At 42.6% G+C, this 16832-nt stretch overlaps 1 protein-coding gene across 2 annotated transcripts in view; it reads left to right on the top strand.

The window, feature by feature from the left end:
- Window positions 1–2337: 2337 nt before the first annotated feature.
- FOXM1 (forkhead box M1) overlaps window positions 2338–16832 on the top strand; it is a 32662-nt gene continuing 18167 nt past the window's right edge. The window contains exons 1-4 of one of the 2 annotated variants that reach the window (XM_055000106.1): window positions 2338–2458; window positions 7493–8073; window positions 14341–14492; window positions 16541–16696. In XM_055000106.1, coding sequence (XP_054856081.1) covers window positions 7539–8073; window positions 14341–14492; window positions 16541–16696 — 843 coding nt within the window. In that variant the 5' untranslated portion in view covers window positions 2338–2458; window positions 7493–7538. Of the gene's footprint in view, window positions 2459–7492; window positions 8074–14340; window positions 14493–16495; window positions 16697–16832 lie in introns of both variants that reach the window. The other variant, XM_055000105.1, reaches the window with a different exon arrangement.

Genomic DNA, 16832 nt, shown 5'->3' with positions numbered 1-16832 from the left:
CTGATGGGTGGTGGATCACTCTTGCACTCAGCAGTTGCCTGATCCTGACCATTTTGGGCCCCTTTTGGCCATTTTCTGCCCCTCCCCCCACTTTGGGCCCAATTTTGGCCCTGAATGGCCAGGATTGGGTCCAAACCAGCCAGGATAAGTGATGTCAGGGGGTGTAGCATATGCAAATCAGTTATGCTAATAACACACTTCCGGTGATGTCAAGGGGCCTGGCATATGCTAATGAGTTATACTAATGAGTTCCTCCAGCTCTTTTTCTACAAAACGACCCCTGGCTAGATCTATTCATAGACGAGCCGTGAAATCATGACGGCTTTCCATCCTTGCTTGAGAGTGAAGAAGTTACAAATAAAGAGAGGTAAAGGGGGAATAAACTCACACCTTCAGTAAAGACCTGCAGTAAAGGGCTCAAATGTCCCGCTCGCCTAGGCAGTAGGGTTGAACTACAATTCCTGTGAGAACCTGTTCTTAAAGAAGCAGTACACATTTCTGCTTACACTAACACTAATACTTTCTAAGCTGTAGCTGCAGCACAGGTTACTTGCAAACAGCAGTGTGGCCCCCCAAAGAGAGCATGCAATCTCTGCCCTGTCAGAGAAAATGGTCTTTCAGCCATCAGTTGCCCTGTGACTGCAGAGGAAAGGCAAAGGGCTCTCTGGTGCCCATCCCCAGACCAAGAACTGCTGGGCAGTCCCATCCCATCAGTTCCAGCAAGACCAGGGAGGCCCACCAGGGTGTGAATGTCTATTAACAGCTCATCATTTTGCTCTGACACTCAAACTGACCCTTGAGTGCTTTGCCTTGTCTTTTCATTTGCAAGCTTGCACAATTGTCATTTTTGTGCAGCACTTGCCATCAGCACAGTGTGCTGAATTTCAGTTGATATGAATCATTGATACAAACCATCTGAAAAATAACAAAAATATCTCAGTATTTCAGATGCTTAAGGTGCATTAGCTGGGCCAATGAAATGTGCCATATATATAAGGACATTTGCTACTGTATCACAGGCAAATCAGCATGGTATAATTGTTAAGAGTGTCAAATCTAGGAGACCTAATTTCAAATCTCCACTTTGCCATGGACGCCTGCTGGGTGACCTTGGGCAGTTACCCACTCTCAGCCTAACCTACCTCGCAGAGTTGTTGTGCTGGTAAAAGGGAATAGAGGAGAACAACATAAGCCACTCTGGGAAGAAAGGCAGGATATTTATTTATTTATTGTCCGTCTTTCTCACTGAGACTCAAGGAGGATTACATAGTGTGAGATAAGTACAATCAGTATCAAGGACATGTCCATACAGTATCAAGTTTACAGTATTCCATATAGACATCATACACTGTATGGTGTCAAGGACATTTCCATAAACAATGCCATAGGGTAAATAAATACAAGTTTACAAAGACTTAGCATGAGCAAAATTGAAAAGAGTCCAGTAGCACCTTTAAGACTAACCAACTTTACTGTAGCATAAGCTTTCGAGAATCAGTTCTCTTAGTCAGATAACTGTGATTCTCGAAAGCTTATACTACAGTAAAATTGGTTAGTCTTAAAGGTGCTACTGAACTCTTCGATTTTGCTACAGACTAACACGGCTAACTCCTCTGGATCTATTAGCATGGGCAAGAATCCAATAAAGAGTTGAAGAAATGCAGAAACAATCAATTCTAGGACTGATTTTAGGCAATATGAAGCACAGGTAGCTCATAGGAGCACATATTTAAAGCAATGCATAATATGTAAGGCGACATTGTGGTGAAATAAAAAGTAAAAAAAATACCCTTTGCTATAGCGTGACTTATATTAGACTCACTGTCTAAACAGACCATTGAAATTAATGGGCTTGGAAGAGTGTAATTCTCTTTAGGACTGCACTGTCCATCTCACAGGCTTTTCATCACTTAAAGGAACTCATTCGCCAAAAAACCCCACAACCCTGCTCCAGTGAGCTCTCGTCCCATCGACTTCTCAGGAGCCCCTACATTCTTTGAATTCTTGGCCCCAAAGTGAGACCAAGTTCCTGCAAGATGCAGAAGGGCTCGTTTCATTCATCAGCTCTGTAAAAACAAAAACAGCTGCTGGGAAGCCACCAGCGCTGCAGCGCAATCACAGGTCAAGCGGAGGCCAGCGGCGCCCCCTCCCGCCTCATAGCCACGCCTCCTCTTTCCCGCCGGCGGCTGCAGATTGGCCCGGCTCGAACTAGGCATGGAACGTTCCCCTCCTATGCCCGACCCCCATTGGCCCCGGCGCACCCACGTGACAGCCAACGAGCCTGCCGGGCGCCAAATTCAAATATCTGAAAGTAGAAAGCAGAAAGGTGAAGTCGCTGCGGCGGGGTTTCGGTGCGCCTCTCCCTCCCGCAGGGGAGAGGGCGTGGGCTGCGGCGCGATCCCCCACCCCGGGGTCGTACCGGGGGTCAGAATCCACCGCGCCGCAGGAGAAGGAAGCGGTGAGCGGGGCAGGAGGGGGCGCTCCAGGGTACAGAGCAGAGCAGCCGCCTGCAAGGGTCGCGCGTCCCGGGGGAGGGCTAGCTAGGAAGAGGATGCTGCTCTTTCCGAAAGGGACCGGGACGGGTTAGCCAAGACCGTAAGTTAACCCAAACCAGCCGAGGACCTTGAGCTGCATGTTTGCTTCAGCCTGCATTTGTGCGACCCAATCACGAGTCCGCTCTCCCTAGGCTCCAGAGTCCCTAGCATTCGGGAAACGTGCGCATGCTTACAGAAGATTATGCTGGTTTGCATAAACGAGTGACTAATTTATGCCAATATAAACCTGCGTGTAACTTTAGCGTGCCCCAAACTAAAGACCCTGTCACCGCCGCGCTAATAAAGACCCCCGTCTCCAGCCTCTCCACATTTAGAGACCCTCTCCCGACAACCAACAAATCCAGTCTTCTGTCCCCGGTATGTTTTCGCTTTCACTGCGCCTTTTCTATCCATTTGTCTAACCTGGTTCTCGCTAAGGCAGTTAAAGCGGTCAGGACTGTACCATTTTAGATTACACAGGAAAGCTCATGTATGATCCTTGCACACACAAAAAATTCTATAAAAATAAGATTTCTGGACTTAGGTTGTCTGAACCTTGTTCTTGACATTCTTGCTTTCTCTGTGCAGGAGTGTATACGGAGAAGTATTCCATCATGCAAGTCCCCACATGCAGGGTGAAGTGGTATAGTCCTCTAGTACAATATTGTGCTACTAAACCTTTGCCCACAAAAATAACCATAATAAGAAGGGGGGTATGTGTACACCAAGAGTTATGCCTCTTACTGGCTATCCTGTTTGGGATTTTTTTCCCACCAGCTGAAAACCAGGACATTATGAAATTAGCATAGGGCAGTTCTGCTGGCCTTTGAAAAGAAAGTTTTCTCTGATTTATAGGAGGCAGTGTTAGATAATTCCTTTGATGGTGAAGAGGTTGCCAGGTTCCCAACGCAGATCATACAAGATGGAGAATGCTATTTACTGGCTTTGCCCATCTTGCAATATTGCAAACTATGCTTCTAAAAAGGTGAGATCCTCTGAATAGCACCTGGAGATCTTGTTGGTCTTTAAGATGCTACTAGACTAACCTCTTGCCCTCTTGCATACATTCTGTGCAGTTGTCCAGTGTTTGCAGAGTGCAATGACAGTTCAGTTTCTCTTAAATCAGGCAAACCTAATTTGCAGTGGAACAGCTGGTACCAAAATGGCACACATGTATATACATATTTCAGTTTTTCATAAGAACATAAGAACATAAGCAAAGCCATGTTGGATCAGGCCAGTGGCCCATCCAGTCCAACATTCTGTCACACACAGTGGCTAGAAATCCAGTGCCATCTAAAGGACTGTCAGTGAGGCCAGGACACCAGAAGCCCTCCCACTGCCTTCCTTCCAGCACCAAGACAACAGAGCACCACCTCCCCACAAAGAGAATACCATCTATCTCCTGTGGCTAATAGCCACTGATGGACCTCTGCTCCATATATTTGTCCAGTCCCCTCTTGAAGCTGGCAATGCTTGTAGCTGCCACCACCTCCTGTGGCAACGAATTCCATGTGTTTATCACCCTTTGTGTAAAGTAGTATTTTCTTCTATCTGTTCTAACCCGACTGCTCAATAATTTCATAGAGTGCCCACGAGTTCTTGTATTGTGAGAAAGGGAGAAAAACACATCTTTCTCTACCTTCTCTACCTTCTACCTTTCTTCTGGCTGCCCAGTTGTGCTTAACTTTTGCAAAAGATACGACATCCTGGAATAAGCACTCTTGGGCTGCAATGCTAGGATTGCTTAATCATAGAGCATACGTCTAGAAGGTTAAGCTGCATGAACTTTTGAAATGGTACACAGATGTTACTATTCACATGCTTTATAGCAGCCCTGTAAGGTATTTCTTTGGTGCAATAGTGAGCTCAAAGCTAAGACGGGAGTTAAACTAGGGATTTCACAGCTCGTGTTCTTCCTGGTCTTCTGTTGTGGCTAAGTTTGGGTACGGACCATGGGTTTGCATGATGAAAAGAAGCTTGCTCTGCTATGATCAGCAGATTTGTTGTTTTGTGCTCTAGCACTGGTTCTAGGTACTGAACACAAATTCAAGAGTGTTCCTGAGTGGCACCATTTAACACGTCTTTGTTGCCTTTCAAGAGAAAGGCAGGAGTCACCCTTCATATAGAGCTTGGCATCAGTTGCTGATTTCAGGGGCAGTGAGAGCATTTCATGTGATAGACACATAATGTTCATCAAATGTCTTCAAATGTATACATTTATGTATACACACATGTACAAATGTATACACACTGTTTAGTCTGTGCCACTCATTTTCTTTTTCTTTGACATTGTAATTGTGTTTACCATGTAAAGCATGGGGTAATAGTGTATCCAAATGGCAACTGAGAAGGGGCTGCAGCCCTTGTTCAGAGATGGAAATGAAAGCACTGCGTGTTGTGCTGTTGTGGTGGTGCGACCTATGCTGGTTCTGGTTGATCCTTGATCAGTTCTTGGATGAGTGATGGTCATGAAAACTTCAGAGGGATAGCCAGGTGAATCTGTTACTACAAAACTAAACCACAGTCTTAAAGACTTAATAATATCTAGCGCAAGCTTTCATGAATCACAGCTTGCTTCATCAGATGCATATCCATGTACGTTTTGTGCACCTTTATAGATGAAATGGCTGTTTCAGGACACTCAAGGCTTGTTTAGGTTTGTAGCCTCAGCTTACCAAGAAGTTGTTTGAGTCTCTGCTGAGCTTTTTTAGTCTGGCTGAGATTTTTAAAAAACCCTGTTCTGAGATATAGGTTCTTGAGGTCCCTTTTTCCTTAAACCCTTTAAAACCTGAAACCAAAAGAAACGGTCCAAGGGAAATTTACCTGGTGAAAGCCTCATTGTCATGAGTGGAACCAGCTGTTCTGTTGGAGAACTTCCTACTGGGCTGCTTCGTCACCGACCTTTAAACTTCCAACTTTTACAAACACTGAATATCCACATATTTTTGTGATTAATCCCCTGAAATGTGTTAATTTGTAATCAAATGTAAAAGAGGATTGCCAAGAAAATCCCATGTAGTCTTACTGTACACGGTTCTACATCAAGAAACTAGCACATATTGCCACAGTAAGCAGAGTTTGTATCGTCTTTGACTGCTTGCCAGTAAACTTCTAAAGCTTAAAGAGACCACCATAGTTGTTAATTTAAGGGAAGAGAGCTAGCAGTGTTTTAGAGGTTGTTCCGTAGGATGCCGGAGAAAGCAACCCTATCCTTGTGCGCTAGCACAGGAGGGAGAGCGCTATAACCTCCATGGAATGTTGGGGGTTTCTACTGGCTGGCATCTGTAACGGCTACAGAGAGGTTATGGCTGGATGCGTCGGTCGTGTGAGATACTGATGAGGTTAGCATTTGTCTTTATATGTTTGGTGCTTTATCCGATGATAAAAAGAATTAGTGATAACGGTCTGGGCTGGTTCCCTTAACTGCTGCCTTCTGGGGCTGTTCATGAACCTTTGGATCTTATTTCCAGAGAGAGGCACCTGCGTGATTCTGTATGGTTTCAGATCAAATCTGATCAACTACATCCGTCTTCCCTGTAACAACTATGGAAGCAAAAGTCTTGCTGATTTCACATGATAGTTGAATCCCTTTTTTGAATGGTATCTTGAGGTGACATTTTCTCCTGATACCTGAATTGCATTCAGGAAGGGCTTTCTTCTCTTCTACATGTATTGTTTTCAACATGTCTCTCTACCCCCACCCCCAGATCCTTCTAGCTTTTTCAAGCTGTGGCCAGGAAAACCTGAGTGTCCCTCAGTGAGACTTTTCGTTTTCAATTTCAGGGGAGTTCGGAGCACATCCTGAAGTGCATTTTCAACTCACATGTGACAACTGTAAGGCTTCAAAGTAAAAACTATCTCCTTGCATGGACTAAGTGGGCCATATTCCAGGATGCAGCATACTGTGCTATTCATTAGCATAATTTCTAGGTAGAAAACTCTTTCTCAAGGGTATCAGGAGCTGCCACAATGACATACGTGGAATTAAGGCCACACTACTTTCCATGCTTGCTTGGCAATAAGTTCCATTGAATTCAGGCTTGCCTCTGAGTAAACATGCATTGGATTGGGCGCTGAGTAGCCTGGCGTTATAATTAAAAAGTTTCCATGGAGTAATTGGGTAGGTGGATTTTAGTCTTCGGTCTGACTAACATTAACTTCTTATTAACTTGCAGGTCAGCGGTGTGAGTTTACCAGAACGATTTATGTGGGGAAAAAATTCTGGGAAATTTTTCAAAGGCCTCAAGTAGAGCATGATATGATTTAGGGTGCTTATTTTTAGTAAACCAACTTTTTAAAACGCCCCATGGCAATCTTATTGAGGGGGGAAACAAAGCAAGTGTGGGATTAAAATGTTATATTTCAAACAGATCAAAACTTTATGTGGCATTTTTAAAATTGTAATATGGCATAAATTTCTCTTGACAGCATATGCTAAAGTCGCACGCAGTGCAGAAATCTGTGCTCTCTTTCACATGAAGAAAATTAAGACCGGTATAATTTTAAATTGTGCCAAATATCACAGTTTTATATGCCAAATTATAATTAAAGCAGTAAAATAAGTATTGCATATTGATCAATTTTCCTCCTATCTTCGATGGAGGGGGGGTCCTAGGAAAAGAACAAACTAGTCTGGTTCTGCGCTACAGTTGGATCAAGAAAACCTGAATAGCTGGCATGCAGACAGGACTAGTGCTTCCACCCTGCCCTTATGTGGCCAGCATGCAAAGACGTTTGCAGAAGTTACTAGCTTACTTGTTTGCATATAGCTGTGTTGATTGTTTGTGATGCATTGATTACATTCTCACAACATGTGTCAAGTGGCAGTTCTTTATGACAGCCTTTGCTATAAAATGGGATTCCTTCATAAATGTATTGTATAGGAAACTTATTTTAGAAGAGCATAAACAAGTGTCTTGAAAGCTTTCCTGAAATGCTGTTCTTTGTGTTTTTAGGGTCTGATCTTATGTCTTCAATGGAGGTCAACTGCACTGGCCAAGGATGAAGAGCAGTCCTCATAGGCCCCTGATACTCAAGAGACGGAAATTGCCTCTCTCCCATGGGGATGTGTCTAGCAGCACCCTTGCAGGACAGGACTCCAGCGGACAGGGCAATGGGTCCCTTAGCCAACAGCAAGCAAGGACAGTTGAGCACAGCACAAACAGGAAGACACTTGAAACCCAGAAATTCCCTGCTGGGATTAAGATAATTAGCCATCCTGCAATGCCAGTCACTCCGGTGATGGCCTTCCCTGCTGGCACAGATGTCCAAACCATCATTGAAGCTCTGGCAGCCAAAAGGAAAGAATGCGGAAGCAATGGGCCTAATAAATTTATTATCAGTAGTGGCAGCAGCTCTCCAACTCTTGAAGCAAGAGAACTGAGCCAGCTGTTGAAATCTGAAGATGAGCACAGCATTCCCTATAACAAGGTTCAGGAAGAAGAAGGTGCTGGCCTAAGCTCTGGGGCATTGAAAGGGATGGCATTTTGGGCCTCGGAATCACAATCTACGGAAGGAGAAGAATCGGAAGGAAACAGTATGTAGATCTTTATTTGTTTGTTTGTTTATTTGTTACACTTCTAGACCTCCCTCCCCGTCAGACAGGCTCTGGGCAGTGTAACAACATACGATTTTTATATAAAGATTAAAACATTATTTCATATACGATTAAAATTGGCGGATATAAATATTAAAATACAGCATTTTAGACGCAGGGCTTGGCTCTTGCATCATGCCCTGCACCACACTTATGAGCTCCTGCATGGGTGGTGGACAGTCTTCAGTGGTATGGCCGGCGAGAGGACAGCCTAGCCCCCACCAAATGCCTGGCGAGACATCTCTGTCTTGCATGCCCGGTGGAAAGATAACAAATCCTGCTGGGCCCTAGTTTCCTCAGACAGAGAGTTCCACCAGGTCGGAGCCAGGACCGAAAAGGCCCCGGCTCTGGTAGAGGCCAGGCGGACCTCCCTGGGCCAGGGACCATCAGCAAGCGCTTATTGGCTGATCAAAGCCACCTCCGGGGAACATATGGAGAGAGGCGGTCCCGAAGGTATGCTGGGCCCAGTCCGCATAGGGCTTTATAGGTCAGCACCAGAACCTTGAATCGGACCCGGTACTCAACCGGTAACCAGTTCTGTAATGTGCAATGAGAGTTGGAACGAAGGGATATCATCCAGCTCTGCAGTGGTCTATTGCAGTACTCTGGAATGTGCAGGAGCATGAATGAAATGCTAGGTTAGTAACTCCCAAGCAGCATGCTACAGACCTACCCACAGCACCTTTGCGTGATGGTGTATATCTTGCCAATTAGCTGCCCTTATGAATGGATAATTGTACAGTAATTGGATGTGATCAGATAACTTAATTGTTTCTCTGGACAGAGAAAGCAGGCGGCTGCCTGACAGCATGTGCAAGATCATGAGGGCAAGCTTCTTTGAGAGTAGATCATTCTGATCCTTTCACGTGCTTTGGGGCCTCTTATTTTGACTCAGAAAAAAGATGGTGCTTCATTAACTTTGGAAAACAAATATAAACCGGGTGGTCAAAGGATACATTTCAAGGTTCTGTGAAGTACTTCAGAGCACTAAGATTTTGCATACATTCAAGTGGAAACATTGTGCGCTGAATGTGAGCAGGTCTACTTGGAAACAAGTATAAAATTCCTGTAAATGTTTTTTTGGGAGGGGGGGAATACTGTCTCTCTCTTCTCCTGCTCCCCTTTTTTATAATGTGACTTTTTAAAAAAGAAAAATTCAAGTTAATTTCATGCACTGATTTCCCACCTGGGTCAAAGTGGTTTCCACAAAAAACAGCCTGTCAGACCATAATTCAAAAGCAAACAAGAGCAAAAAGTCAACACAAAGCCTGTTCAGCATCTTTTCTGAACAGCAACAGCAGAGGTCAGAGCCCTAAAATCGCTGGGTGGCCCATCCTAGTTTAATGGGACTGCCACAGAAAAAGCCCTTGTTCCCACAGATGACCTGAGTTCGATCCCGGCGGAAGCCAGGTTCAGGTAGCCAGCTCAAGGTTGACTCAGCCTTCCATCCTTCCAAGGTCAGTAAAACGAGTACCCAGTTTCCTGGGGGTAAAGTGTAGATGACTGGGGAAGGCAATGGCAAACCACCCCATAAAAAGTCTGCCAAGAAAACATCATAGCGCAACGTCCCCCCCGCCCCCATGGGTCAGTAATGACTCAGTGCTTGCACAGGGGACTACCTTTACCTTACCAACAGATGCAGCTAACCTCCCATACTGAAAGGATGCGAAGTAAAACCTGCTGAAGGAAATAGAGTATTCCCTCAGGCTCATATTGGGAAAGGTGGGTGTCAGGTCATGTAGACATTTAAACATTAAAACCAGCACTTAACTTGAACCTGAAATCAAAACAGCTGCCAAACCTCTGTAATATAACAATATTTGATCACCCTTCAGGCCAACTTAACGTCCACTCAGAGCGGTTTGCAAAGTGTGTTGTTATTATCCTCATGATAATCACCCTGTGAGTGGGATGGGGCTGAGAGAACTCTGGCAGAGCTGTGACTGACCCAAGGTCACCCAGCGGGCTTCAAGCGGAGGGGTGGGGAATCAAACCTGGCTCTCCAGATTAGAGTCCTGCCATTCTTAACCTCTACTCCAAACTGGCAGGTCATATTTGTACCAGTCAACAGCTGGTGTGCTGCACTTCACAGTCATTATAGTTGTAATCTTTGAATCCAGAGCAAATTTTACTTTCAAAATATCTTGCATTATGTCATATATTTCTTGCCAATATTTTTTAGTTAGTTAGGTCCACTACATATGATAAAAGGTACCACCATGTTCTTTACATATCCAACATTTTCCCTTATAATTTTAATCCATTTTTCTATATCTTTTGGTGTAATATACCATTGAAAAAGCATCTTATACCAATTTTCTTTTAACATTTGACTCAATGGGCTTAGACTGGAGTAACTCTGTTTAGGATTGCACTGTTAATGTTTTTTTGTCCATAAAGTTTCCCACTATTGCACAGTAATTTTTCTCCAAAATTCTGCATTCGCTTGATCATACGTGGTTTTACCTGTTTTTCTTCTGTATCAAATTGTAATAATATTTTATAAATTCTTCCCAACAGATGTTCTTTGCGCTGTGTGATCAACTTTTCAAATTCTGTTAGGTGCCTGATCCTCTTGTTGGTTCTATTTTGATTCTATCTTGAGTTCAATTGTGCATATAATAGCCACTGTATATATTTGCTTCCATCTTTTAGGTTTTGCAAAGTTTTTATTCTTCCTTGTGAATTAATCCTTTTTCCATAAGTTATTAAGTTGTTACTCTTTCTTACATTTTTATCATAATATGCCTCCAGTGGGGACATTAATGGAGATGTTGAAGGGCTAATTCTTCTTAGACGTTTCCCCCAGATTTTAAATAATCCTTCTTTGATGGGATGGTGTTTGTTTTTCAATGGAGTTAATTTCAGAGGGTTTTTTAAAAAAATCGTAAGTATCGATGTATTCTTTCATCCAAATCTGCCACTTCAAGTTTGAGTATTCTTTAGTTTGGCACTGTAACCAGTCTGCAATCCAGACCAATCCAGCTGCTTGATAGTAGAGTTTACTATTTGGTGTTGCTAATCCTCTCCTTTGAACTTTATTCTTGTTTTTTTGCCATTCCAAATAAATTTATTTATTTGTCTCTGCCATTCATTCAAAGTTTTTTCTTGTATAGAAATTGGTAACATCTGGAATAAAAAATTCAGTTTGGGTAATACATTCATCTTTATTGCTGAGATTCTGCCCAAGCATGAAATTTTCAACTTTGTCTACCTTCATAGATCCTCCAAGTTCTATAATAATTGTCTCTAAATAATGTGTCATTTTGGTCAGTGAAATGTATTCCCAAATATTTTATTGGATTTGAAGATACTGCACATCCTGTAGCAACAGCAACCTTTATTGGTATTACATCCATGTTAACAAAAACACTCGACGCAACCAGAACTCAGTCTACAAATACACAACTCGCCTCATAGATGCAAGATACAAAAATGTAGCTACAGTTTCGATAACTTTTTGGTTCTGAGTAGCCAATAGGAAGATAACTTTACATTTATCAGATTTTCCAATTTTCTCTCTCAAGAGCGGGTCAATGAGTGTGGGACGTATATCACAGTAATAAGTACAATCCAAAAAACATGTTCCAGGGTTTCTATGTCTCGCTGAGCACAAGTGCATAACCTGTTCGCATATGGCGTTTTATGGAATCTCCCATAAAGTATCGCAGATGGTATCACGTTAAACTGAGCTAATGAATAAGCTCTGAGATAATGTGGAGCCACTAAACAAGTGAGATATTCTGCCCTATACCCATGGGGTAAAACCCCCAAACCTAGGGGTGAACATCTGCCTATTGCAAGACTCCTGAGATTCTGAATCTCGATGTCATGCACATCCTGTAGTGTTAAATATTTTAATATTTTTGTTTTCTTCTTATTGATCTTATATCCTGAAAAGTGTCCAAATTCTTCTATATGTTCCATAACACAATGCATTGATATCTGCGGATTGATATTTATTATTACTGCATCACCTGCATAGCTCTTCTTAAATTCTTCTCTGTCCACTTTTAGACCTTGAATTCATGGATCTTGTCTAATTCTCACAGCCAATGCCTCCAGTGCAAGAATAAATAATAATGTTGATATCGGGTATCCTTGATGACTGCCTTTTTCAGTTTGAATTCCTTCGGATAACATTCCATTTATTAAAATCTTTGCATGTTGTTTTGTGTATATACTTTTAATCCAGTCCATAAATTTAGATCCACAATTCAAATATTCCAAAATATTCAATAGAAAGGACAACATCAGATTATCAAACTCTTTTTCTGCATGAGTGCCACTTCTCTCTTTTTTTCACCACTTCAATTACATTTGTAACAAAGTGTATGTTATCTTTCATATACCTCTTTGATACCAAATCTGTTCGATCAGTTGAATTAAAGATGTTATGCATTAATTAGTCTTTTCACCATTATCATTGTCATCCCCATTCAGTGTTGAGATTGGTCTATAAGACTGTGGTAAGGTTGAAAAACTACCTTCTTTAAGTATAAATGTTATGTGAGCCTCTTGCCAGGTTGGAGGGATTACTTTTTCTTTGTGTCATTCATTACTTTCTGTAGTGGTATCATCAATTTTTGTTCCAAGTATTTATAATGCATTGATGATAGACCATCTGGGCCTGGTGCTTTGTTGTTTTTCTTTGTAGCTTGTAGGATTTTCTGAGTTATAATTGGTTGGTTCAAGATTTCTCTATGCTCTTGGATAAATCGCTCCATCTTTGCATCTTTCAAGCAGGGTGGATTTGATTTAAATCAAACTGATTTAAATCACGATTTAAATCACTAGTCATTAAGGCTTGATTTAAATCATAGTTTTCTACATAAAGACTAATTCTTGCTGGTATAACTTTAATATGCAAGTAGATGCCTGCCTTACCGATAGGTAAAGGAACTTCTTTAAAGTATTCCCAAACTGGATCTCTTTTATGGCCTGCTGCCATTATAGGTTTTTTCCTCCAAGGAAAGAATGTGATAAACCTCAGGTCATACACACAAAAGATCCAAAGACTTGTGCAGTATTGTGCTCAAAAAGTTTCACTTTCATTTTGTACTGCTTGCCGCTCCCTCCTCACACTTAGTTTCTTCTTGTGCAGATCTATTCCACTCCAAACAATCAGAAAAATATTGTTTCTGTTCACTGAACTACTTGAAACTTAGCACTGGAGAGGTTGATTCTGTCTTCATAGGTTTGTAGAACAATAGGATTAAGGTCTTTTTCTCACCTCTGTTCATGTTATAACATTTTTGCTGTGAAGAAGAGGCATGTGATCTCTGCTGAGCTGACACAAATTCAGTTTTGAGAACTGCAAAACCAAGCATCTGTGATAATATCTTGTAGGCAGAGAAACTGCCCAATAATCTTACAAAAACCTCTGGAAGAGCATGACATTGTGAATGGATTAATGGAATTTATTTACCAAAAAAATTAAACATATACAGCCTTATTCTACATAATTAAAAACTAATCTTTATTTCATGATGGAATAACCTTTGGATGGTAATATATTTTCCTCAAAAAGCATTTTATTTAAAAAAATCCAATTTAAATTAAAAAAATCCAATTTTTTTATTTTTTTAAAAAAAATCATTGATTTTTATCCACCCTGCTTTCAAGTATACTTTAATTTCTTCCGTGAGTTTCCCTTATATAATTCGGAGAGATAATTATTAAATTTTTCCTGGCTCTCCTTTCTGAGTGTGTAATTTAATCTCCCTTTTTTACTCTTGTTACCATTTTTTTCCTGTTTCTTTCCTTAGGCAATATGCTTGATATCTTTCAGGTTTATTCGCATGTTCAAAATGTTTTTGTTTTAAAATTTTTAACTTTTTCTGCTTTTTTAAAACAAAACTGATCCTGCTCCTGTGCAAAAATTATACAGGAGAAGCTTTTCCTCACATGGATGTTAGTTGTAGGAAAAGCTTCACCTACCAGATTTCTGTGTATTCGTCTCAGGAGCAAGGCCGCTTGACAAGCTGGCAGCCCTCGCTGTGAAGAGGACTGCATTGTTTAGTGAATATAAGAAGTGCAGATTCTTAAAGGTGCTTCTATGAGTTTCTTACTTCACATGGGAATGGCCAACATCTTGTTTGGGCCCCTGCCTTTGACTGACATGGCCTCCTTCAGGTCCAGTCTTGATCTCTCTTCTTGAGGATCTGGGGTGGCAAAATGAGACCTGTGGTTTTGTACCCTCCCCAGGCAGCGGGGAAGCTCCAAGCTGTGGCCTAGACAGCAGTCTGACCAACATCCAGTGGCTGGGCAAGATGAGCTCCGACGGCCTGAGTCCCTGCAGTGTGAAAAAAGAAACGGAGAAGGAGAACCAGACTCCGAAGCAGGAAACGGCCGTCAAGGTAAGCAAGGCACAGGGCCAAGCCTGGAGGAAAGGGAGCTGAGCTGTGGAGGATGCGGTGGTTGGGTTGCAAACGGGAAACTCTTGCAGTTCCACCTTCCCCACTGCCCCATAGGAAGAGGTTGCAGGGGGTTCCCTCCTCTCTTATTTGGTCTGCCTCCTCTGTGGGCTGTGGTCAGAAGCCAGATTCCAACGTGAAACTACTGCTGCTTTCTCTCCTGGTGATCTTAATACAGAGGAAGCACCTCCAGGCTGCATCTTGGCAACGCTCTTGGAGCGGAAAGATTTGCTGAGGGAAAGGGGCGAGCAGGTGTGTCCCCCCCCCCGCTTCTTTTCAGTTGGGATTGATTTGGTCTGGGTTTTGGAATGATCTTCCATTGAATGTCAAAGAAATCTGAGGAGCAGAACCTGTGCAGCAAGCAGAGTGCAGCCTGCCTCCTTGCTCTGGTGTTTGCAGGCGCAAGGGGACCTTGTCAAAGCTCTGCGTTATCAGGAGAGCAAGAATCTAGGAAACCCAGCAAAGCTTGTGTGGTGACCCCCAAATGATGGGGACACAGGATTCCAGAAGACAAAAACTGATCAAATATGGGGGCCCTTCCCACCTGATTACTTATAGGAATTTCCACCTGTTGGGTTTTGATCCAGTGAGCAATCTGTTGAGAGGGGCACCTACGATCCATTCTACTTGCATTTATCAATCTTGCCTACAGTGCAGGCTCAATCGTTTGTACAGAATTAGATAATGCTAGGATGCTGTTAGATTTTTTTTTAAATTGCAGTGAGAGGGAAAAAAGAGAATGTAAGCCCTTTTGGGTCCCCATTGGCGAGACAGGCATGATATACAATAAGTTAATAAATAATACATGTTTCCAGAGAGGTAGTTGTGTCACAGTGCAATCCTAAACTGAGTCCCCTGACTTCAGTGGACTTAGAAAAGTGTGACTCAGCTTCGAATTATACTGTTACAGGGCAATCCTGTGCGTGTCTACTTGGAAGTAAGTTCCATTATCTTCACTGGAGCTTAATCCCAGGTGAGTGTGCATAGAATTGTGCCCTGTAGTCTGTTGCAGAAAAATAAACAGGACCTAAATATCTCACCCTCCCCAACTATTCTGAAACCATATTGCATATTGGATGTATGGCTCATTCAATATTTACTGCGTTAAGTTTAGCAAGACCCATTACAATGGTTAAGTCCGTGGTCTTTGGTTTTTGTTTGAATGCCAATGACCCTGTATCTGTAGAGGGTTTTTGCCCTGTGACATTTAGGGAAAATTGCAGAATCAAGAAGCTGTGCAACCTATCTTATCCTCATACATAAAACGTTTGGAAGTGGAGATACAAAGCCCCCTTTCCCCAGATGCTGATGAGTGTAACAGATCTTGAATCGTTTGTGTGCTGCTTTTCTCCCTTTTTCTCTTGGTTCCACTTGATATCAAAACACAGATGAGGGCTGCTTCCCCTCCTGTCCATGTTGTTCAAGCTCATATGCTCTTGTTTTTAAACAACTAATTGTAATGGCTAGAATTTATTTTATTTTTTATTGTACCTGCGTTCACAATTTTGTACTTTGGTATCTGAATAAGTGAACTGTGGCTCACGAAAGCTCCTACCCTGCCACGAATTTTGTTAGTCTTCTAGGTGCTACTGGACGCTTGCTCTTTTCTGCTGCTACAGACAGACTAACACAGCTACCCATCTTGAGACAGTGACTGATCCACTGGCTCAGGGGTCACGCAGGGAGCTTCTTGGCTGAGTGGTGTGTGTGTGTGTGTGTGTGTGTGTGTGTGTTCAGCACTCTATCCATTGTACAGCACTGCCTCTGTGGGTTTATAACCACAGCAGTTTAAGATAGGGCTTTGTAATTAGCATGATGCTCTTTGTCCTGTTTCCACAAATACTTCAATATTTATCTAGTTAAACGACCAGCTAGAAAGCCCCATTTATACAACCGTCTGCGGACCCTGCACCTTTCCTATGGTTCCCTTCTCTTCTCCTCCCTAGATTGAGGAGGGTGCTGCACCTTCCTCCTCTACCTCCTTTCTGCAGGAGTCCTTCGCTGAGCGACCCCCCTACTCCTACATGGCCATGATCCAGTTTGCCATCAACAGCACTGAGAAGAAGCGCATGACGTTGAAAGACATCTACACCTGGATTGAGGACCACTTCCCTTATTTTAAGCATGTGGCGAAGCCAGGCTGGAAGGTAACACAAGGCGGGGAGAGGGGGGGAGCTCTTCCGTTGATGCTTCAGTTGTCCAGTGATAAACACATCTCTGTTAACTCGACCTGGTTTCATGCAAGGGAATTTGAAGAGAAAGGCAAGGACAGCAGGAAGACTG

This window comes from Eublepharis macularius, chromosome 15 (assembly GCF_028583425.1).
Source record: "Eublepharis macularius isolate TG4126 chromosome 15, MPM_Emac_v1.0, whole genome shotgun sequence".
In the NCBI taxonomy this organism is placed as follows: domain Eukaryota; kingdom Metazoa; phylum Chordata; class Lepidosauria; order Squamata; family Eublepharidae; genus Eublepharis; species Eublepharis macularius.
This window is presented reverse-complemented; position numbering and strand designations above follow the sequence as displayed.